This window comes from Uloborus diversus, chromosome 1, assembly GCF_026930045.1.
Source record: "Uloborus diversus isolate 005 chromosome 1, Udiv.v.3.1, whole genome shotgun sequence".
Lineage (NCBI taxonomy): Eukaryota > Metazoa > Arthropoda > Arachnida > Araneae > Uloboridae > Uloborus > Uloborus diversus.
Genome location: NC_072731.1, coordinates 211,707,671 through 211,729,555, shown reverse-complemented (window position 1 = coordinate 211,729,555; position 21,885 = coordinate 211,707,671). Strand labels below are relative to the sequence as shown.

At 34.6% G+C, this 21,885-nt stretch overlaps 1 protein-coding gene across 1 annotated transcript in view; it reads left to right on the top strand.

Annotated features, from left to right (window-relative positions):
* The window catches only part of LOC129224726 (complement C2-like), a 41,778-nt gene extending 20,896 nt beyond the window's left edge, over window positions 1–20,882 (top strand). Inside the window, exons 8-18 of the mRNA XM_054859278.1 lie at window positions 4,281–4,460; window positions 5,252–5,425; window positions 6,951–7,189; window positions 11,662–11,794; window positions 12,423–12,539; window positions 13,526–13,738; window positions 15,215–15,363; window positions 17,326–17,434; window positions 18,935–19,108; window positions 19,872–20,093; window positions 20,536–20,882. Coding sequence (XP_054715253.1) covers window positions 4,281–4,460; window positions 5,252–5,425; window positions 6,951–7,189; window positions 11,662–11,794; window positions 12,423–12,539; window positions 13,526–13,738; window positions 15,215–15,363; window positions 17,326–17,434; window positions 18,935–19,108; window positions 19,872–20,093; window positions 20,536–20,792 — 1,967 coding nt within the window. The 3' untranslated portion in view covers window positions 20,793–20,882. The remainder of the gene's footprint in view (window positions 1–4,280; window positions 4,461–5,251; window positions 5,426–6,950; window positions 7,190–11,661; window positions 11,795–12,422; window positions 12,540–13,525; window positions 13,739–15,214; window positions 15,364–17,325; window positions 17,435–18,934; window positions 19,109–19,871; window positions 20,094–20,535) is intronic.
* Window positions 20,883–21,885: the final 1,003 nt, after the last annotated feature.

Sequence of the window (21,885 nt, the reverse complement as noted above, 5' to 3'; positions counted from 1 at the left end):
TAAAAATATACATTCTAGCTCCATGGTGATCTTCCAGTACTTAAACTGAGGCAATTCTTCTGATCTTCGCTTAACCCAGTCTGTAAATGTTTCCTCTGTATCTTTTCGATTTTGATACGCTTTCTCTAACAGAACTTGGAGAGTAGTTACTGCAAAGTCGTGAGCTTATCGAACTTCTCTTCATATGCGAAACTTTTAGTGTTCTTTCTGCTCTTCCCGATGTTGTTACATGAGCTTCTACTAGAAGTTCAGTTCATTCACTTCCTTCAAGCCATGTACCTATTGCAAATGAAACAGCCATTTCTATGTGGAGACCACCTGACATGACCAACATTTTATCTTCGCCATACTCATTCAGCATAGCCCACTGAATAGATTTTAGCAGGGCGTAGATGGGACCCTGATTACAAACACTCAATTCATTAAATATTTTACTTTTTCAAAAGCACATGAAAGAAATGATGCAAGCTAGGTTAGTATTTTGAGGTCACATGGACCAAATGAAGGAGAAACATTTATTCTAAAAAATATTACGAATTTTAAATACGTTTTGTTTATTGAAAAGGACATAAAGAAATGAATACAAGCTATATGATAATTTTAATGCTAGATGGAACCAACAATTGAAGTTATCGATTTCAAACCGTAACAGAATTATATGACTGATCTTTATTTGATATTATTTGCTACAGCATTAACCAGTCAAATATTCAGTTATTGAAAATTATATCTGAATAATAAACATATCACTATGGAATTAATTATTGCTGAGAACAGCAGAGCTGGAAAGAAACGAGCTAGGTGGACTGCAATCCAAAGTTACAGTTTATTGGTGGGAAAAAATCGAGTAGTCGTTCTGATTCTTGCCGCTAGACGGCAGACGTTCGCACTTGCAGGAGAAGTGAATTATTATGTGACAATACATATGTGTATTGAATCCGGTAAGGAATTTTTAATTAAAAGTTTCAGTGCGGGTTAGATGCGGCGGAACAGTTGGAACAATTCAATGAGAATGCCCCCCCCCCTCCCGCCCCATGTAGTTACGTTATTGCAGTGAAATTTTTTAAACTCTTTACTGAGGGGGAGGGGGGAGAAGAAATGCATATTTTTATAGTTTATTTTAGAGATTTTATTTAGTGTAGCTATTTTTTACAGAAGAATAATTTCTAATGGCATTTTGAGCAGTTAAACGAAACTTTTCACCTTTCCGCGACGGCCATATTAATGACGGAAATTTTAATAACTCTAAAACTACTTGTCTTATTAGGAAAAATCAATATCTCTTAAATAGCTCTTTTAAAGCTCTTTCAGATGATATGCATTCATATCACAATATAAAGATCTGTAATGTAGTTCTAAGCAGTTAAACGTACGTACTTACCTTTTCAAGCGGCCAGTTTGATGACGTTAATTGTAATAACTCTAAAACTATTTGTGATAGGGAAAAAAGTCAATCACTATTAAATAGCTCTTTTAAAGTGCTTTTAAATTATATACTTTAATTTCGTAATATTAAGATCCATAATAGAGTTCTAAGCAGTTAAACGAACGCACTTTTCTTAATAAAGCGGCCATTTTGATGACGTCATCACAGGGGGTTCATGACCTCTGATCAAATGCCTCCCGGCGGATTTTTGTTCTTAGATATGTACATAAGCACTGTGCAAAATTTCAGACTGGTATCCGGAAGTGAAATGTTTTGGGTGTTTTTGTCACAAACTCCACGGACTATAATTGTCACAACTTCGCAAACGCCCTTCCCCTCCAAAGCGCAACATCATTTGTGGACGGCTCCCAGTGTGATACAATGAGCAGATTTCGGAATGAAAATATTTTAACGTATCAAGAAGACGCCATTGGGAGAAAAGTTTGTTTAAGGTGCTTTTTTTTTGCGCTCCAAAAGGAATTCTTCATAAAACTTAAAATTGGAAAAACGGTCCTTAACAGATATTATGCATATTCATGTCTATAAAAATAATTCCTTGAATGCCAACAATCTGGATTTCCTTAAAAAAAGGTTTTCATAATACTTAAATGCATATAGGCCAAGTTTTAACGTAATATTTCTGATAATGTCTTGTTTTTCTCTATCTATTTTTTCGAAGAAACACAGCGTAAACTTAGCAAATTAAATTACGTTTAGTTATAAAATTAATCAAATTTCCCAAAATGAAAAAAAAAAGTAGGAAAATGGAATTTTAGTAAAATATTTCTTTTTTAACCCACGAGTTTGAAAATTTCTTTATCAAAAAATATTTGTATATTCCTATCAACATATGAAAACCTATTTAAAGATATCCTGCTAAAGTAAAAGATGATAACTTGCATTATAAGATATATATATATATATATATATATATATATATATATATATATATATATATATATATATATATAAATCAGAGAGAGAGAGAAGGATAGATCTATACATAGATCTACAGGCAATTTTCAACTACTGGTTAGATTAATGAGAAAATTTTCTTCTTATACAGGGTGTTCTGTCTTAACCTGCAAGACCTTTATTTTCGCAACCGTTAGTCCTAGATGTATACTTCCAGGTGCAAAAATGTTCAAAATCAGATGCAGGGTTAAAATATTGAAAGTTTGAAGTGAAAACAAAAATGAGTCAAAAAATACAAAATTTAACTTTTTATACGGGCCCCAGGTCCCCTAACTTATATTTAGGGAAATAATCTCCATTAAAAAAATAATTCCAACACAAAAAGTTTGAAATTAGTACGACCAATATTCACCGAGATATGAAACGCAGCGTTTTGAGACTTACACCACTTTTCACTCGCCGTCAATAACACTTTTGAGGGAAAATATAGTGGTTAACAAGTGTTTTTTAAAATTACATGTGTGAATAGAGAGTGAGTTTTCAAATTATTTGAGGTTTTGTAGTGTGTTTTTGCGTATCACGGCATAATATTTGCATTTATTTTTGAATAGCAATGAAAAATATAAATACCTTGTTTTTCTTACTTTGACGACCTGTCATTCTTCTGACAGAGCGAAAGTTCCGATCTCATCTTCTGTATGGTCTCTTAAATCTTTAAACTTGAATATCTCCTTGAGTTTTGATCGTACAAATGTCAAGTTCATGTGTTGGTAATAGTTTTCAATGGAGATTATTTCTCTAAATATTAGTTAGTGGACCCGTATAAAAAGTTAAATTTCGTATTTTTTGACTCATTTTTATTTTTGCTTCAAACTTTCAATATTTTAACCATGCATCTGATTTTGAACATTTTTGCTACTGGAAGTATGCATCTAGGAATAACGGTTGAGAAAATAAAGTTCGTCTGCAGGTTAAAACGAAACACCCTGTATATACTGTATGATATTAATAACATATGAACTATATGAAGCGCTTTTTATCATGTCCAAAAATTATGGCACAATTATTCAATTAAGAGTCAGTTCAATCTTTACATTCGACACATACTATAGACATTCTAGAAATAAATTAAAGCAATTCATCACAAATTTTGTGAATGCGTAATTCACAATAACCTTTCTTAACTGCATTTATTTTGTAAGTTTTTTTTTTTTTTTTTGAATTAAGTTCTTTTTCCAGCCAAAAGTTAACTTTTTTAAAATGATGAAAATTGAGCAAAAGATTTTTCTCAGTTAAAAGGGCGAAAAAAACTTAGAACTGAAATAACATGATCTTTCGCACGAAAACATTTTGCTCGAATAAGATAATTCTTTCCAAAATTGAGGGAGGGGCATTTTTCTAGCTCATAAGACTACTTTCAAAATTTTAAATAGTATTTATTAACATAATTTATTAGGTTTTGTAACGAAAACAAATAAATAATTATACTAGTATTAATTTTTACTATTATTATTATTATTATTATTATTATTATTATTATTATTATTCCTTTTTTTAAATTCAGATAAATCGTCTGTAATAATAAAACTAATCTTTAAGTGTCCGTAATAATAACTTGAGTGAAGATTAGTGTTATTAGTACGGACAATTTAACTTAATTTAAGGTGGCTATTTATTTGCGATTTGGTATTAGTATTTCTATAACTTATTCGGCATACTTTGAAAAGTTTGTAAAAAAAGTATGGTGAAAGGTAAGGTAAGCAGAAGTGTCGATGAAACGAAACTCAATAAAGACAAGAGGAATATAATTCTCTCCTTTTATTTCAGTCAATCGAAAAATTTCCAATCACATGAAACAATCGAGTTAAATTGTAATAGGGTGAAACTGGTGCAAAATATAATATGAGATTTTATAGATGAATTTCTTTTTATTCACTAGCCATCCGATGTCCGGATCCTGGCGTTCCCGAGTACGGTTACAGGAAGGGGAATTCTTTTGAAATCGGAAGTGAGGTGATCTTCCAGTGTTTCTCTGGTTTCGATCTGCTCGGTTCCATGGAGCGGTTCTGCATGCCCAATGGCCAGTGGAGCGGGGACCTCGCCAGCTGCAACCTGGAAAGTGAGTGGCCACTATGCTACAAGCCCTCCGTGCTCGAGACATCGTTGCATTAATTATAAATTGCCAAGCATTTGAAATGCAAAATGGAAGACAAAATGCAGTACATGCAAATTGAAAGTTTGTGTGATGTAAGGAGGGAGCATATCGGCATTTTGAATAAAAGCGGTAATTGTGGGAGATCATCTACATTTACAAAACAATGCGCATGCGTAAATAAACAAAAAAAACATGTGTATTAATTTCACGTAATAACCTCTATAGCTTAACCACGGAGAGATGGTGGGTGAACGGAAAGCGGAAACGGACCATTTTTTTTTTTTTAAACAGGTAGGGTCACTGAGATCGCTCAGACAGCAAAAAAGTCACTAATTGCGCATTCTTGCTGAATCTACCTATTGCAAAATCTGCTTGTTTCCGCTTCCAATTCACCCACCAACTCTTCTTAGTCTTGTTATACCTTTCGAAATGATGATTCCTATATAAACATGTGTGTTTGTCTAGACATGCTTTTCAAGCAAAAAGGAAAAAATTGTTTGGCAAAAAATTTATCATTGCGTGCTTTTTTTTTTTTCTTTTTTTCAAATTTCCTTTAAGGGGCACCAAATTAAGTTCATGCCCAGCATGCTCAAAATCATAGTTGTGCCCTGGGAAGCTCACATATTATGCTATGAAACCTCCATAATAATATGCCATATTTTTATAGACACGCTAAAGCAACAGAAAACTCACGAGAGTTTCTCTTCAGATGTAACAAATGAAGCATCACGAATCACGTGACTGTTTCTTTACAGGCAACTACTGTCCCGACCCGGGCATCCCGGTGAACGGGATGAAGAACAGCAGCAGGTACGACTTGGGGGAGAAAATCCGGTTCATATGCAGCCCTGGACATATACTTCTGGGAACAGAGATCCGGGAGTGCCTAGAGAACAGGACCTGGGCCGGAGAGGAAGTCAAGTGCATCAGTATGTAGCTCTTTTTAGCCTATTTAGACAGTAAAATTTCTTTTGAGGAGAAGACATTCTGAAACGTATGGCTTCGAAATTGCATAACTATAAAATGATATTGCTACTTTAATTATCTTAGTATATGAACATAACTGACCAAAGGAAACACTACAACTTTAAAATTTGTATTCATTTTTTTAAATGAACGCAAAGCTCATTAGGCATTTATAAGAATGTGTTATCATACAAGACTTGGAAAAAAGAATGAAATAAAAAATCAATGAGTGCACAAAATGGGTGAAAGCATTAAAAAAAAAAAAACCCCTTGAAATTTAAAGCAAAATTCACCCTCACTTCTCTCTTTTTTTTATCGCTTTAAAAGCGACTTAACTTTTCCGTTGATCTTTTACTGTATATATTCCAACGAGGATCAGATTTATAATCCCTCAGCATGCTGCTGCTGACTTCGAAAAAAAAGTAACAAATTAACTTTTATTACCTGTCAAATTAACAAAAATATTCTATGCAGATAATAAAGAGAAAATTCTAGTTTTTGAAAGCTTCTTATTTACCCCTCCTCCTTTTTTACGAAATCCAAAATTGGAAAATTTAAAAAATCAGTCAAAAAAGTTTATTGTATACTTAACAATTCTAACTAAACAAACCTGACCAGATTTAACTTAAAAGGGGGGGGGGAGACAAAACAAAACACTAATACGCTGTACCTTCACTGATTTAAACCTTAAGTTTTGCAGAGATTGCAAGCAGTTCTGAATCCAACATAGGTTACTTAGATACCCTACAGCAGTGTTACCAGTATTAGAAGTAACATAATTCTTTTAGAATTTTATTTAGGTCACATTTGCACAACTGAAAGTATTTTGAACATAATTTAAACTATTGAAATTTTGTAAAATTTTAAACAATTTTCTCCGAATTTGACCTTAATTGCCCTGATGATACTATCGCCTTGTTTTATGGTACAATAGAAAAATTGAAGTTTAGTTTATGTGAGAGTACACATACAAGAAAAATTAAAAAATCATTAAATTTCTTCTGCTGTTTTCAATTGCAAGTAGCATTTTACAACGTGATTGGTAGCTATATACACGCTACTTGAACACACCTATATGTAACTAAAGGAAGTTCGATTGAACATTGTAAAAAAAAAAAAAACACACACACATTTTTCTTTGTACACATGCATTATCTATTATTTTGTGTCGTTTATTTGTGCAAAAATAGTATTTTGACTCAGTTTATATGTAACTAACTATAAAAATGAAAGTATCTATGGTGGATAGATTAAATATGATAAATATGTAAACATTCTTCAAGAAATCACAAACAGAAAAATCAACAGAGAGCAGTTTGATAAATAAAAAGGAGGGGATTATTTCTAAAGAATCCAATAGAAAAGAAACTTTTTGGGCATTAATGATTGCAGTAGAACCTTAGCTATTTCATTTCTGAATGTAAGGCAAAAAAACAATCATTTGAACTTCTGCCTCATAATCAGTAATTGTCAACTTATTTCTTCTAGGCCCGTACGACTACGATAATACGGGGCGAGTGCTGATTACTCTGCAGCAGGCAATCGAAGAAAAAGCTGAAGAAAGTCAAAAATACGAGAAAATGGCAAGACAAAATAGCGTTATGGGTCGCAAACTTGATCTCAGTGAAGGAAGGATTATTCTGTACTTCTTATTTGATGCTTCAGGCAGCGTCAAGCAGAAAAATTTTGCCAGAAGTGTCGAGTTTGCCAAAGCGTTAACCAAAAAAGTAAGATTTTTTTAATCAAAAATCAAGGGTTCACACAAGGAATACTTTCAAAAGTTGTGAATTAAAAAGCATTTTTAAAGCGCATGAGCTATGAAATTAAGGAACCAAAAAACATAAAATTTTAGGCATTTTTGTATTAATTTTAGTTTTTATGTGCTAATGAAAGTACCTCGGTACCCCCGTGGCCACGAATACGAAAGACCACCGAAATCGATTCACTCATACAACATCTATAGCAAATTTCGCACTTCTAAAGACATCGTTTGACACAGCGAAATGTAACAAATGGATTTTTAGTAAGCGATACTTCGAAGCCATACGCTCTGTAGCATTTACAGGGTGCGGCAAAAAAAAAAAAAAAACTCTAACAAAATTTGCATCACCGAGTAAAAGTAAACTAAATTCTTTTTAATGAGTGTCTTTATTCATTTTTGTCTCTCACTTTATCTCTACATAGTATAAAATGAAGTGTCCTAAAAGCGTCTGTTTGTGTGAACGCGCAAAACTCGAGAACTACCTGGCCGATTTCACTGAAATTTTCACAGTATCTTTCTTTTAGCACCGGAAAGGTTTGCAGACCGGTTCGAAAAAAAAATCGATGAGTAGTTCTTTTTTTGTTCCAATTTAGGGCCAATTTTCATATAAATTCTAAAAATATGGTTTATTTGGGGATGAAAAATTACTTGCACATATTAATATTACATATCGTTGGAAATGGTAGAATTTTCCGCTTTCTACGCAATTCGTTTCAATGCTCCAACTTAATTACGGCGGGAGTTATTTGCGTTTTTAGCTTGAATTTTTTTAGGCCCAACTGAAATTTATACACTACTTTCTTCATTAAATCTATCAATAAAAAGTGAAGAAATTGTCCCACAATTTTCTTTTTGACACCATTGGAAAAAGCGATATGTTTTGCTCCAGATCCATTTCGACCTACGGTTGAAAAACTAAGCTTTTATCTCGAAAGGAAAAAAAAGTTACAAACTTTACAGATATACTTTAAGTTATACTTAACTTTAGTTATACTTACAGTTTTACTTTAAAAGTTACAAAAAACGAAATTTTTTGAACTTGATTTTAAAAAAATCAAATTCAAAAAATTTCGTTTCCATTCAAATTGTTAACCATTTTCTTTCGCATTTAAATTCCTTAAACTTATTTTATTTTGTGTTTCCATGGTTAAACTTTTTAAGTCAATCTTTCTCGATTTAATTTCTTAGCAGTATTTTAACATCTGTCGTCATTGTTTGGGAGGGAAATTTTGCAGGATGTTTTTTTTTATTTATTTATTTAAGCCTGATTGTTGAATATACGTCACTTGACACAATTTTAATTTTCAAAGTAGACCGGGGAAAGCCGGGCACGCAGCTAGTTAGAAAATAGTTTACAATATATCTCCTAGTATTGTTTTTCGGTTTTCTTAGAATTTTAAACAAAAGACCTACTATTTCAAAGTTGTTTAAACAAGGAGAACGACAGTTCGTTTGTTTTTTGTGCCTCAGCAAAACAGTATTTGTTCTAGTATGAGGTATTAAGTGGCTTGGACAGGACAGTCGACGTCCAGGAAGAGTACAAAAATGAGCAATGAACAATTCCGTTAATCGTCAGGCCATCCAAAAGCGAGTTCAATGAAATGCTTGGGTTTCGACAGGAAAAGTCGTTCGTGAGACGGAAATTTGTGACTAATAAGTGCGACTAAGGGCAAAAACAGAGCTCGGACAAAAGCTTTACGAGTTCCAAAAAGTTCAACCTTTTGCTGAAGAAAGCAAATTCTATGACTCAAAAGATGCCAAAAGCGTATGAGACGGCCGCAAGTCCGCACTGGAAGATATACCTTCCACTGATTTTCCTTTCAACCAACTCATAACCCCCAGAACGATAGGATTTGGTCTGTAGACGCACCAAGGACCTCAGAAAATTTTTAACATCTCCAAAATCCGAAGTCAGGCTTGGTCTGTGATGAAATCCGCTCAAGCGACAAAAAATCTCTGGTTTTTGGGGATGAGGGCCGTAAAATGAATCAAAAAGTGTACCAGAAGGGCATTTTAGAAGCTGTTGTACTTCTGTGGACCTAAGAGCACTTCAGAAATGTTGATTGGACCTTTCATTTAGACTCCACACCAGTTCATATGGCCTAAAAGGCAAGAGTGGTTCGTGGCGCATTGTTTTTGACATAATACTATCTGTAGAGTGGACGCTCTACTCGCTTGACCTCAATCCATTCATTACACTGTATGGTTTATTTTAAGAGTCAAAAGTCTACCCTAAACTACACAAAAGTTAGGACTTTCTAAACCAATTGCTTTAGAAAGAATAGGATTGAATAAAGGTAAAAGACTTGCGGCCATTGGCTGAAAATTGCAATAAGTAGTTGCATCTCTGTATCACTGCAAAAGATGGCCAGTTTGAAACCAATTAAATTTATTGATAGCTAAAGGCATACTCATATTATGATTTTTTGTGGGTTTGTTTTCTTTTTTTTTATTATTATTATTATTAAATTTACATGGAAAATTGCTTGTCCGGGTTTTTTGCCGCACTCTGTATGCCACAAACGCCAATTTACTGCTTCTGCGACTTCAGTGTTAACAAGGGAAAGCCCATTGAAGGTGAAGCTGTGTTCACCGAAGAGAACTATTTCTGGAATGTCAGAAGTGAGGGCTATATGCTGGTAAGAAAGAAGCCAAGTACGCTGCCTACGCTATAGTCACATATATACCAGGATGCTGTGGATACACTTATAACATTAGCATAATTGTGGCAATCCCAGGCATTTTGAAAAAGAAAATGTGTAATTCATACTAGTGATTGGACTGGTTATACTGCTGTTCATGATAACTATTCCAGATTAGAGGGGGAAGGAATGATTTTCCAAAAAGTTTATTCTCCCTTTCATTCTGCTGATTTCACCAAACGTGCTGTGCTGACAATTGACATGTTATCTTGACCCCTGCAAGATTACTCGAACTTACTCCCAAAGTGCAAACTTATACAAAACATTACTGAACTACAAATCCAAACTTATTCACAAGCATAAAATAATCAAGCTTGGCTGACATGATTCACCAAGTATTGCAACCTTTCTACTTCATCTCACAAAATGAATCATCTACTTGCACGAATATTTACAATTAGATAACACGGGAATACGATAACACGGTAATCAATCGTACTCGTGACAACAATAGAGTTACCAATGTAATGTCTAATATCTGGTGTATCTGTCGTAGTTGATCCTTGTAGCGTTTTGAAAGGATGAGTTACTTACTTATTAGGAAACTGAGAAAAAGTATTTCACCTGTCGATCACCATACAAAAACCACAACCTTTTTGAAAATAATAACAATGGTGGTTAGGATGGTGACTTCACAAACTATCACTAAAAAGATTCCATCATTTACTGAGTTGTCTTCAAATGTTTTAAGCAGCAACAGAAGCAAAGTGTCACTGCTTAAGTTCAAGAATGAATATTAATCTAGAATCTGAAATTAACATATCGAATTTTAAAGTACCTTACGGCTAAATAAATTAAAATTTAGACATGTACTTGCCCATGTGATACTTTTCACAGTAGCTTTGTGAAGTAACATGCCGAAAACTTGCATGTAAATTACTTTAGCTGTATAGGGGTCATTCTCAAACTTATCTTCTATTGGGCATTTCATTCACATTTGCTACATATGTGAGCCGTAGAATACTATGGAAAAATCAAGAATTAAGGATATCATAATAAAACATTGCTTTACAATATACGTATATATGGTTTTTAAAGATATATAGGGGAATCTCTTGCTGATACGTTCATTCATGTAAGTGTATGTTGACAATTCAATGGATAAAATGTAACTATCACAAAACAATTTGTAAGGACCAGGAAAAAAGGGGAAAACAATTGGTAATGAATAAAAGTGCATTTGGCGAGAAAATTTATGAGACATTGAAATCTGTAATTGTAACATTTGATACAAAACGAACTGCTGACACTATTCACTCACTGTTTATATTCAAAATAAACCCCCTCTTAGAGGATCCCACCAGTTCATGTGTAGTACGTCGCTAAGTGCTATGGATTGTTCCCGCAATCTTCCCCAGATTTAGGCGACCTTATCTAGGCTCAGAACTAGCCACATAAAAAATCCAAGCTTCTGTGGAAAAGTAACAAATTTGCAAATTGCTATTGCTCACCCATCGTGTCTTTCGCTCTCATGTCATAGACTGTATGATATGATATGGTGCCTCTATGCGGCGACTGATGAAGTAAGGCGGAGACAGTCTTTGGCCTAATTTTGCGACAGGATCCATCGCCGAGATCATAAACAGCACACTCAAAAACAGACAGCGTTATGGCTGGTTAACAGTCAATATCTCATTTAGCAGTCAGTTATGATAAGATTTTACTGTTCGTATTCTTGTGAAGCTCATGAATACGGTACAAGAGTTTTCTGAAACGGAATTTCCTTGTATTTCAGGTGAATGTATCACCGGCAGGGGCTCGGGTCGGAGCACTCACTTTCAGCTCCTCGGCGGAAGTGAAATTCTTGCCCCTAGACTATGATACTACAGATCAAGTCCTAGATGCCTTGGATGCACTTAACTATACAGGTCAGCATTCGAAGTAGCCACTCATAAGTTTTCGTTTCTTGAGCGTTCATTATTACACGATTACTAATGAATCAACTCTCTAACTATTATATTGTTAGTCTTTCTCTATTTCTACCTATTACTTACAGGTTTAAGTCATGATTTCCATCAACTAATAAAATAAATTGATTTTTATTTCCAAAACACATCAAAAATTTGTTTTTGGAACAAGTTGGCATACCAGACAAAGAATGAGATTTTTCAGGAACGATTTTTTTTTTTTTTTTGCCTATATTTACTTATATTAGCTGAAATTTTGTGCCCCATAACAAATCACAGGGCATTAATTAATTCTGAAAAGTGTCACCAATTTGTGCTCGTCTTCATTTAGGAAATAATGAAAAAAGAAACTCTCCAAAATAAATGAAATTTAACCAGTGACACAACCTTTACAAACATATATTTAAAGTATATTCTTATGCAGGCATATATGAATTGCGTATGGACACTGCGAATTGTTTTCAAAGTACGCAAAATGAACAGCGTTTTGCTTGAAATATACGTTGATCATTCTACAGAATAAAGGATAACAAATATCATTCTTGAGACCTCAGTTTGTTTAACTAATTTCAATGTTATTTCTTTGCAGGTGGTGGCACATCAGCATCGTCTGCTCTGCGGGAAGTGAGAACCGTCCTCATTCCAACGACACAGACCTCTCTAGGCAAGAGGGGTATGAAATCTGTCATCTTTATCCTCACAGATGGTGAGTTGATTTACAGTACTACTCTTTTATTCAAAGCAATATTTATTGTTTTATGTAATTAAAGGTTTTTCATTTCACTCCATTATAAGTACATAGGATAGTGTATCTAGAACTAAAATGCTAACTGAAAGCTTAATATGTAAAATAATACAATATTTACACGTGATTTTCAGTTGAACATTTTAAATTGATGCTTGTTAAAATATTTGCTGAGAACTTCAACTAAAACTGTATAAAAATACTAAGTATGAAGCAACATCGAAATCCGACAGTAACACGATATTGAAATACATAACCTTTGTGAAAGTACTAAAGAGTTAACTTCATTAAAGGTTATTACACTGAGAAGAGAAAAGGATTTCTGTCATTTATCGAATACGTTCGAAAACCACAGATGCACTTCTATATATATCACGTACTTACTACGCACAACTTTGCTGGAAAGGCCTACACTAGTGGCTATTGTTAATACATAAAAATGTAGCTACTAATACCTCAATATACCAGTTTTAGTACAGGATTCTACACTTAAAAAAAAGCAGTTCGCGTATCTTGGGTGTATCGATGTATATTATATTCTAAAGCTTGACCACGGAGAGATGGTGAATGACCTTGAAGTGGAAACATCATTTGTAATAGGTAGAATCAGCTAGAAAGCGCTGAGCTATAAGAGGCGCGCTCTCACCGATCCTATCTATTACAAAATTATAACAAGCAACCTATTACAAATGATAAAAAATTATCTTGCCGCTTCAAAGTCATCCGCCATCTCTCCGTGGTCAAACTTTACATTTAAAATGTGTTTAATTCTCTCATTTTTACCTCGAACATATTACTGCACACACGTACTGTTCTTCTGCTAAGCAGTGCTATGGGGTGGAGGAGGGGGGAGCTTCATGGCGCAGACAATGAAATCTTTAGGGTGTTTATTTTAGTGTTTTTTTAACTTCATTTTGGATGGTTTCATATTTAATTTCTGCCCTCAGGCAAGGCGAACATGGGTGGCGACCCACAACACGAGGCCAGGATCTTAAAGGAACAAGGCGGCGTGGAGATCTACTGTGTCGGCATCACCGGTGATATCATGCAGGAGAGATTGTACAGCATCGCTTCCGACCCTAAAGAGGAGCATGTCTTCATTCTGCAGAATTACCAGGCCCTCGAGTTCCTTATGCAGGAGATAACGAGTGGCAGCATAGGTGAGTTCGGCATTTTATGTTACACGTAGTAGTCTCCTCTAAATGGTTTTGATGACAATAAACGGTAGATAAACGAATCACGAAATTAGATAAGTTTACCAAAAAATGAGTTTCAAAATAAAATGCAAAGAAAAAAAAAACTCTTATAAGTTCACTATAAGTTCTATAAAAATATGAAATACTAGAGGTATCCGCACGGCTTTGCCCCTAATAGAAAAATTAAAAGGTCTTTTGGTTCGCCTGTATATTTACAAAATAATGTATGGTGAATTTTCGCGCCAATTGGCTTGTACCCATGTTACGGTTCCACGTTATGAAATTTCGTATCTCGCCAATTGGCTTGTGCCCATGTTACGGTTCCACGTTATGATAATTTCGTAGTTTACTCGTCCATCTTATGATAATTTTGTTCTTAAAATTGGAATAGAGAAAGAACCACATCGAATTTTCGAAAAATCACTTCGAGGTGCACACCCCCATGCTACAAACTAACTTTGTGCCAAATTTCATGAAAATCGGCCGAACGGTGTAGGCGCTATGCGCGTCACAGAGATTCTGACAGACAGAGATCCGGACAGAGAGAGATCCTGACAGAGAGACTTTCAGCTTTATTATTAGTAAAGAAGTTTAAAAGTATAATCAATGGTTGACTGACAACAATTTTTTAGTTCATTTATAAAGTGCTCGTGATCAATGTAAGCCAACGGATCGGTGCTGCACTCCGCCCTTCAACACTTTCCAAGCATTTCTCCTTCAACTCTTGTAATATTGAGTAGGCGAAGCAATTTCGGATTGTTTCAGAAGAAACCAGAACCTTATTAAAACTGACGACATCAAACGACCTAATGATTACATTAAGCGATATTTTTAACATACAAATCAATAGAAAAAATTGGGATCAAATGATTTTTGATAACAATAAGCGATTGACAACATAAACCGGGATCAGATAAAGTAGAGACTACTGTATCAATGCATCATGTTAATTTTTTCTCCCTCCGTAGTCTTACGTATTTGGCAATATTTTTATGCCATTGCACATGTAGCTGCTTATAGTCCGATAAATATTAACTTCTGAATTTCAAGGTGTGCACTAATTCTAGACAGTTTCAAAATTGAAGTCGAATTGCTATATTGTATAGTATAGTATATTCTGTGGTTCCAATGTCCGACCGATAGTCCTGACGGTCGTTTATATTTATCGCAAATGAAATGCTTTGACACATAACTATGAGACACCTTAATATTTTCGAAAATGGAAAACCGTTTAACGAAAGTGCCAATAGCTAATCTCAATTCTTTTTGAAAACGAATCATTCCGAACGCATGATTGTTGGATTCTTTAAGCATTTTATAAAGTGAATCGTATCGAAAAAATTCGACTTTGAACATTTACCTGAAGTATACCACGAAAATATGAAAGAATTGTTTTTATTTTATTTTATATGTATATTTTTAACATTCTCTGCATTTCAGACTATTCACAATGTGGTCTGGGGCAGGAAAGCTGGGGCCGGATAGAACGCAGCAGAATCATCGGCGGGGCAAGTGCCCGTGAGCCATGGCCCTGGATAGCCGCACTCTACTTTACTGAACCAGGTTCAAGGGACCGCGATAGCGCTATAGTAAACCAAACTTCTTTCTGATATCCGTTACGGAAGTCCCATCAGGTACGCCGGATATAAATTTATCAGCATTAAAAAATGCTCTTAAGTTGGCAATTTTAATTGACATTTGTCATGTGAAAGATGTAGATGAAGAAATGTGGTTCAAATAACATTCCATGCTGCAACAAAGGCAATCATTTGAAAATGAAATGCGATTTACTGTTTGCCGAAGAGTTGATTTTTGTATTTCGGCCAGATGACGAAATGCTATTTTTTCCTCAGGGATTTTGTATAGTCAAAACTATGTGGTCATACAAACTATTCTGGGAGTCGTTTGTCGGTATGGTCGGTAAGTCTCTACAGTCTATCTCTGGCAGCCAGAAAAAAAAACACTATCTTTCTGCTTCAGGTATTGCGCAATGATTTGTCTACCTGTTGAGTCCTTTCACTCATCATACTTGCACATATCCCCTGAACTGAAAACAGTAATAATAAACAAAGTGCTAAACTTACAATATTCAACTGACTTAGACACAAAATCTTCCAGAATTTTATTAAAACGCTCAAAAATGCTAGTGGCTATATTCCATAATTAGTCAATCTCTATATCTCTACTTCGTTTAAAAGATGATTAACTGTGCTTTAGAATTGAGCACGTCGTACCTGATGGGCATCCCGTTTTTATTTTCATGCAAATTTATACCATATTAATTAAATTTTGGAACCAGTTAGATGTGTTTGAATAGTGGTTGCGTGAAAATCATGCTATGAAAAAAATTGAACGTATCTTTTCTATACTATGAATTAAAATAGAACTCTTACTATATTAGTTTTATCAACCCTCTCACCTCTTGAACATATAATTCTGGTATTATCCTTATAGGAGTAGGAAAAGGAAATCTGAGTTGATTCCTGATTTTCCTTCGCTAAAAATTTTATGTTTAGCGAATTCGGACGTTCAAATTAAAATAATGAAATATGAAAGGTTTCTTCAACGAATCCTCCTCTTAATGGTATCAACCTCTTCCGTGGAGAAAACTCACTCTTGATTAAAGCACAAAATCTATTCTGAACGAAGCCTTCCCCCAAAAAATAAACACTTTTGTTTCAAGAGCAAAATCTACCAAAAATAGTGTTTCTCCAGCGGATAAGACGCTCACCCATCTTCTAATACAAAATCTATTAAAAACATCGCTTCCTGCTGTGGACAAAGTAATCTTCCGTCCACAATAGATTTTTCTTTTTTTAATCACAGCATGTCCAGTGAATGATGAACTCCAAAGATTTTAGGAAAAATCATTCTCTCAGTGTTGTTAACAACCTTTTCAATGAGTAAGAATAAGTAAGAAATTAGTGTGTTCTCCAGTTTTCATCCCTTAAAATCAGTATATCCAATATACAAGGCTTTCCTCTCATTTCAACGAAATTGTACTATAATTGAGATCAGATTCACAGCCTTAGTATAATCTTTTGCATTTAAATAAGAAATAGGTGATCAGTGTTTGCTAAACATAAGCCTTATGCAAAAAATGTATTTCTTCATTTCCAGTGGAAATTTTTCAAGTTGTAAACAAGACTTTTCAAAGCATAAAGCGTTCCTCCATTTTTAGTCATTTTTTGGAAACAAACTCACTACTCCGTTTCATAACAGAAAATCTCCTGTTAAGAAGGAACCTCTTTCAACAGATACAAAACAGCCCCATTATGTCCTGTTGTAAAAGTAACTTCTTCAATGGATATATTATGCTTTGTCTACTTCCTGTTCAAAATATAACATTTGTAACAATTAAGCCACTGCTTCGTTTTCTAACAGAAAATATGTTTTAAACAAAAAAAACTCTTCAATGAATTACTGCCTCGTCTTCTAACAGAAAATTTCTCGTTGAAGACAAGCCTCCCAGTTTCCACATATTTTCCCCAGCTAAATTATATAGTTTTTACTTTCCTGGATCTAAATTTTCGGCTTTGTTTTTTACATAGCTTCAGTGTGGAGGTTCCATCATAAGCGAAAATCTCGTGATGACTGCTGCTCATTGCATGTTCTCAAAACTAGGTCAGAGAAATGAAATCGAAACTATTGTGAAATTGGGTAAGTACATTTACAACGTAGCAGACGATAAGTTGCCGGCATAAAAATGTGTTTTCCTTAAGAGCCATTTTGACAGAAAAACGAGCTGATGTGTGCATCACATGACTTCCTTTTACTCCAATTTTAATGTAATTTTCCCATTATTGGTAATTTTAATGTGATTCAATAGTTCACTCTCTAAATATCACTACCAGTGGCCAAATCGAAACCAGATTTTAAAAAAAATCGCCAAATTTGTCACCAAGTTGGCGACAAAACTTGGCGACCAAAAGACTGGCGATATATCGCCAAGTGTTCGCCAAATTATAACACCACTTGAGTATATATCAAAATTAACAATGATTTCCCCCCAAAAAGGGGCAAAATACCCCTTTAGAAACACCCGAATACAACCAAAAGGGAAGGTGCACAACTAGACCCCACTAGGAGTCTACGTATCAAATTTCAACTTTCTAGGACATACCGTTCTTGAGTTATGCGATATACATTCGCATAACCGCACATACATACATACGGACGTCACGAGAAAAGTCGTTGTAATTAACTTGGAGAAAGTCAAAATGGATACTTCGGGTTTTTATACGTTCTTAGGCACTTATCCGCGTGTGGTCGGGTTGAAAAAAAATACTCAACATTAATTCGGGGGTGAGCAAAATGGAAATTAAGGCTGAATTTCGAGTGAAAATTTTTTCGCGAATACAATACTTCTTTTTTTTTTTTTTTTTGTAAAAGGAAGTAAAAAGGAAAAAAATCATTAGGTTACTCTTGGAAAAAAATACTTTCCAGTAAAAATTAATTTTAAAATTAAAAGAATGGGTATTTTTCGAGATGAATAGAAAGTGTCATTAAATAAGTATATTATGTTACATGTCAAACTTACAGGATTTAATTGCTTTGTAATTTAAGAAAAGTACGTGAATTAAAATATAACAATCGGGGTTCTTTTTAATATGAAGTAAATAAGTCTTTCTTTTAATTCAAGCTGAGAGATGTCTAAAAATATTTATTTAAAACTGTTTTTAGTGAAGTTAATTTATATCTTTTGATTTGAGAACCGCATAAAATGTGTTTATTTATTTTACAGCGTAAAACCTTTTCATACAAAATATGTAAATTTAGATTTCATTATAAACATCAGTTTACCTAAGGGTAAGCCTTTGTTTTCAAGAAAATTAAAAGTAATCTGCAAAACGGAAAAAAAAAACATTTCGTTTCTCACACAGAAAAACATTTATTTAGAAACATTTGTTTGCTACTTTTTTTTTTTTCTTTTCTAAAAACGAAAAAATTACAACACAGAAGAAAACACTTAAATTTTTCAGAATGATTTCTTAAAGTTTCCTTTGTTTTGTGTAATATTTTTCCGTAAATTTCCAGTCGTGTAAAACTTAAGCTCAGACTTAATTTTGAAGCAGAAATTAAATGAGAAGTGGCTTTTGGAGCTTAGCACATTTCATTTATTTATTCATTCATTCATCCTCATTGATGTTTCTTCTCTAGGTTTGACGAATGTGACAAACAAAACTTACGCACAGAATTATGGAGTGAAAAAATATTTTATTCACCCTCGTTACAGAGATGGTGTCAGCTACGACTACGACATAGCTATTCTACAGCTCGACCAGAAGATAAAATTCACTGCTTACGTTCGACCCATTTGCTTGCCGCCAATAGGTATGTACGCTTGCTTTCGTCTCCCCCCCCCCGGTAATGTCCAACTTGAATTTTTAAACTCCAAGATTTTTCTGAGCCCAAAGAAAAAGTAAAACAGAGCTCACAGACGGATGAGGAAAAATTAAATTGTTGATTAATGCAGCTACAATTTATGTCAAGGCATAAGCTTACAAGTAATTCTCCCGTTTTCTGTCCTCGACGAACTATCACGGAAAAAATAAAATCGACCCTACCTAAGCGTTACTTTAGAGAAGAAAAAACAATTATCACTAGAGCAGAAAATATCTTTGTACTACACTAACAGTTTTGTTTGTGGTTATTAAAAGAACCATAACTCAACAAGAAGTTATAATTACAGCAAGAACGTGAGCTACTATAGAAGCCATTTTCTTTCTCCACTCGGATATTCCCAAGAGAGTCCTCTAGGCGATTCTAAGATTCTGAATCTTCAGACATTTTAGATGAGTTTTTCAAAGTTTCTAAAATTTCGAGCGACTTCGAGTTTTGTCAACTCTTTCGCCTGTGCCCCGTGGTACAGAGCCTTAGTTACACGTATATGTTGCAGTTAAGACCCATAGAATTGGAGTTCACCATAGATCCATAGAGTTGGAATTTACCCATAGATCCATAGAGTTGGAGTTTATCATAGATCCTTAGAGTTGGAGTTTAACATAGATCCTTAGAGTTGGAGTTTACCATAGATCCTTAGAATTGGGTTACCACGTTTGAAGAATTTTAACAAAATTCCTTTGTTTCGTTTCAGTGTTGAACGACAGCAGTACTCTTTACAAACCTGGCGAGCCGGCTGTAGCTATCGGATGGGGCCACGAAGGAGTGGTAGAGGATTACGAAAAGGTGTCGCTGAAATCCATCGAGAACCTGAAACAAGTTTTCATGCCCATCCAGTCTTCGAAAACTTGCAGGCAGACCGCGGAGGGGCGTGGGATGTTCACGGAGAGAATGATCTGCGCTGGAGACGGAAAAGGTGATACCGAAGAACATATTAAGAAATTCTGAAATGCAATTTTTCCTCGAACAAAAAAAATCTATTTCGTCTAACCAGTTTTTCCCTTTTGACTCCTCCCCTTCCTCCACTGCTAAATTGCTCGAAGAATATTGTCCCAATTTGAATAACTTTTTCTGAAATATGGTATCAGATTTTTCTGACAACCAATCAGAATGGCCGCCGGGATGTCATCAACAACGTATTTCGCGGTCGTCATAGCAAAGTAGAAAGATCGTGGCTTCAGATCGTGAAAAACTTTTTGGAACACCTTAAAAGCAGGTAAATTAATGGCTTTAAATTTCTTGCCAGACATCCCTTACAATTATGCGCTAACAGCTTAGTACTAGAAGGTACAGAATTGAAGAGAAAAGGTATGAGACAGTATAATGTCGAATCTAACCACTCCTGTTTTTCTCTGTAGGTAATGACACATGCCGTGGAGACAGCGGAGGTCCTCTGATGCGTAAGCAGATGGACGATGATGGAAACACTTATTGGACGGAGATCGGACTGGTCAGCTGGGGCATTGGGTGTGGACAGCCAAACACTTATGGTTACTACACCAACATTCAGAGCATGAGGTCATGGATCGACAAAGTAACGGAGGAAGTGGCAGCCAGCGAGCAGGAAAACAGGCACAGCGAGGAGGAGCTGCAGCTTGCACCAAAGAACAAATGAAAGGATGAGACCTGGATCTGATATTTTGCGCGTTTATTTTATAGAAATACTTTGTGGTAATGTTTGTGGTAATAAACTGTTTTGATTCCAGCACCATTCATGTGCTTATTTGGAATACAAAAGACGCACAGTCAGAAATGACATCTTTCTCTGTCCCTATGTTTACAAACGGTTTCCCGATGATATGCTTAACCAAGGTACAATGCAGAGATGAATTTGAATTGAGAAGTATAGCTAATGATATTGTTAACTTTTCGTAGTCGTAAACTGAATGTGTGAAAACTTCATTTACTAAATGCAAATTGATTGCAAGTCTAAATTTCGGTAGATCATATCTATCACATTTTTATCACTAGCAACATGGAGAAACCCCAATTCCAAAAATATTAGTTGTTCTGAATTCGATATTTGATTTTAATACTGAAGCTTTTAAGTTTTACTTTTACCTAGACGTTTACTTGCTCGAGATAGCAGAAACGGCAGACCTTGATTAGGAATTCACATGAAATGCAACGTTTAACTAAATGAAACCGCTCAAACAAAATGATAGACGCTGAAAATTATTTGAAGATCAGTTAAACTTTTTTTTTATGTTAAATTTGAATAAAGGGAAATAAATTTTAAACACTAACATTCCAAATTTTCATTTCAAAACAGCAGAAATTATCCTTTATGGTCTGAAGAAGCGTAATTTATATTTTAACACTCAGGTGGTATTTATTTGATTAGAAAAGGCACGTCCAATGTTCCAGCAATGTCACATAATGAAGAAAAGGAATATGAAGCATTGCTGATATTGAACAATGTTTACCGATTCCGTTTGGGCGTATGTTTTGATGGCTTTGGAATCAACAAGGCGATGGAATAAATGTTATGTAAAATACGCTTCACATGTCATTCCCCTAACCCATGGTTAAAAGAACCAATTTAAATTATTATTAATAATATTTAGTTATTTATATTTGTAAAATTAAGTCTTGAATACGTGATGAGCCATTTGCTATATACATCATAGGATGTAGTATTACACTACCGCAACCAGAAAAATAAAGCAAATGCACATAGTTACAACAAGTTTTAGAAATAACGATAA